Source organism: Etheostoma cragini, chromosome 13 (assembly GCF_013103735.1).
Source record: "Etheostoma cragini isolate CJK2018 chromosome 13, CSU_Ecrag_1.0, whole genome shotgun sequence".
NCBI classification, from domain to species: domain Eukaryota; kingdom Metazoa; phylum Chordata; class Actinopteri; order Perciformes; family Percidae; genus Etheostoma; species Etheostoma cragini.
In genome coordinates, this window is record NC_048419.1 from 26,019,360 (window position 1) to 26,022,226 (window position 2,867).

At 53.9% G+C, this 2,867-nt stretch overlaps 1 protein-coding gene across 1 annotated transcript in view; it reads left to right on the forward strand.

Moving 5' to 3' along the window:
* The window catches only part of csf1rb (colony stimulating factor 1 receptor, b), a 10,680-nt gene that overhangs the window by 5,386 nt on the left and 2,427 nt on the right, over nucleotides 1–2,867 (forward strand). Inside the window, exons 13-14 of the mRNA XM_034890894.1 lie at nucleotides 112–234; nucleotides 508–619. Coding sequence (XP_034746785.1) covers nucleotides 112–234; nucleotides 508–619 — 235 coding nt within the window. The remainder of the gene's footprint in view (nucleotides 1–111; nucleotides 235–507; nucleotides 620–2,867) is intronic.

The window sequence follows — 2,867 nt, forward strand, 5'->3', positions numbered from 1 at the left end:
CTGTCTGTCTGTCTGTCTGTCTGCCTGTCTGTCTGCCTGTCTGTCTGTCTGTCTGTCTGCCTGTCTGCCTGTCTGTCTGTCTGTCTGTCTGCCTGTCTGTCTGCCTCTCAGTGTATCCACAGAGACGTAGCGGCGAGGAACGTCCTGCTGACTGACCGCTGCGTAGCAAAGATCTGCGACTTCGGTTTGGCCCGAGACATCCGCAACGACGACAGCTACATCGTGCAGGGAAACGTCCGACAACTCACACTTTATATATAATATACTGTAAATCATCAATAATCACTGAAATCACTGAAATCACTGAAATCAATGAAATCACTAACCCGTATTATCACTATAAACAATATACTGTATATCATCTATGATCACTGAAATCACTGAAATCCCTACAATCACTATAATCACTATGATCACTAAAATCACAATCATTACAATCATTAACCTTTATAATCACTGTGATTAGGCTTTTATTTGGACAACTTCCTGTTTGTTTGATTGTGACAGGCTCGCCTGCCGGTGAAATGGATGGCGCCCGAGAGCATCTTCCAGTGTGTTTACACCGTCCAGAGCGACGTGTGGTCCTACGGAGTCCTGCTGTGGGAGACCTTCTCTCTGGGTAACCACAGCAACCCCCAAAACCCCCTCAGCCAATCACGTTATAGCTCTGATTTTAACCATTTTCTGTACCCATGAATCCATCGTTACAAAGCTGTGACATCACAGTGATGGGATGCCACTAGAGGGCGCCTCTAGAAACCTAGATATAGGGTTAGGGTCAGGACTACTATGACCACTAGAGGGCGCCTCTAGAAACCCAGATATAGGGTTAGGGTCAGGACTGCTACGATCACTAGAGGGCGCCTCTAGAAACCTAGATATAGGGTTAGGGTCAGAACTGCTACGATCACTATCCATCCATCCATCTTCGACTGCTTATCCGGTATCGGGTCGCGGGGGCAGCAGCTCCAGCAGGGGACCCCAAACTTCCCTTTCCCGAGCCACATCAACCAGCTCCGACTGGGGGATCCCGAGGCGTTCCCAGGCCAGGTTGGAGATATAATCTAGCCACCTAGTCCTGGGTCTTCCCCGAGGCCTCCTCCCAGCTGGACGTGCCTGGAACACCTCCCTAGGGAGGCGCCCAGGAGGCATCCTTACCAGATGCCCGAACCACCTCAACTGGCTCCTTTCGACGCGAAGGAGCAGCGGCTCTACTCCGAGCTCCTCTCGGATGACTGAGCTTCTCACCCTATCTCTAAGGGAGACCCAGCCCCCCTCCTGAGAAAACCCATTTTGGCCGCTTGTACCCTGGATCTCGTTCTTTCGGTCATGACCCAGCCTTCATGACCATAGGTGAGGGTAGGAACGAAAACTGCCTGGTAGATCGAGAGCTTTGCCTTTTGGCTCAGCTCCCTTTTCGGCACAACGGTGCGATTAACAGAATGTAATACCGCACCAGCTGCTCCGATTCTCCGACCAACCTCACGCTCCATTGTCCCCTCACTCGCGAACAAGACCCCAAGGTACTAAAACTCCTTCACTTGGGGTAAGGACTCACCCCCTACCCCTAACCATGGCCTCAGATTTTGAGGCGCTGATCCTCATCCCAGCCGCTTCACACTCGGCTGCGAACCGATCCAGTGAGTGCTGAAGGTCACAGGCTGATGATGCCATCAGGACCACATCATCCGCAAAAAGCAGCGATGAGATCCCGAGCCCACCAAACTGCAACCCCTCCCCGCCCCGACTACGCCTCGATATCCTGTCCATAAATATTATAAACAGGATTGGTGACAAAGCGCAGCCCTGGCGGAGGCCAACCCTCACCTGGAACGAATCCGACTTACTGCCGAGAACCCGGACACAGCTCTCGCTTTGGTCATACAGAGATTGGATGGCCCTGAGAAGGGACCCCCTCACCCCATACTCCCGCAGCACCTCCCACAGTTTCTCCCGGGGGACCCGGTCATACGCCTTCTCCAGATCCACAAAACACATGTAGACTGGTTGGGCATACTCCCAGGCTCCCTCCAGGATCCTTGCGAGAGTAAAGATCTGATCCGTTGTTCCACGACCAGGACGGAATCCGCATTGTTCCTCTTCAATCCGAGGTTTGACTATGGGCCGAACTCTCCTTTCCAGCACCTTGGAGTAGACTTTACTAGGGAGGCTGAGAAGTGTGATACCCCTGTAATTGGCACACACCCTCTGGTCCCCCTTTTTGAAGAGGGGAACCACCACCCCGGTCTGCCACTCCTTAGGCATCGTCCCAGACCTCCACGCAATGTTGAAGAGGCGTGTCAACCAAGACAGCCCCTCCACACCCAGAGCTTTGAGCATTTCTGGGCGGATCTCATCAATCCCTGGGGCTTTGCCGCTGTGGAGTTGTTTGACTACCTCAGCGACCTCCACCAGGGTAATTGACGACAATCCCCCATCATCCTCCAGCTCTGCCTCCACCACAGAGGGCGCGTCAGCTGGATTTAGGAGTTCCTCAAAGTGCTCCTTCCACCGCTCTATAACCTCCCCAGTTGAGGTTATCAACGTCCCATCCTTACTGAATACAGCTTGGATGAGTCCCCGCTTCCCCCTCCTGAGGTGGCGAACAGTTTTCCAGAAGCACCTTGGTGCCGACCGAAAGTCCTTCTCCATGTCTTCTCCGAATTTCTCCCTCACCCGCTGCTTTGCCTCTGTCACGGCAGAGGCTGCAGCCCTTCGGGCCCGTCGGTACCTTGCATCTGCCTCCGGAGTCCTCCGGGATAACATATCCCGGAAGCTCCAACAGCTGAGCAGCGGCGCTCAGCCGGGGACTTGTGAGTATCCCCACACCCGCCCGGCGCCTCACACCCTGGGCAACTCCGAAGTAG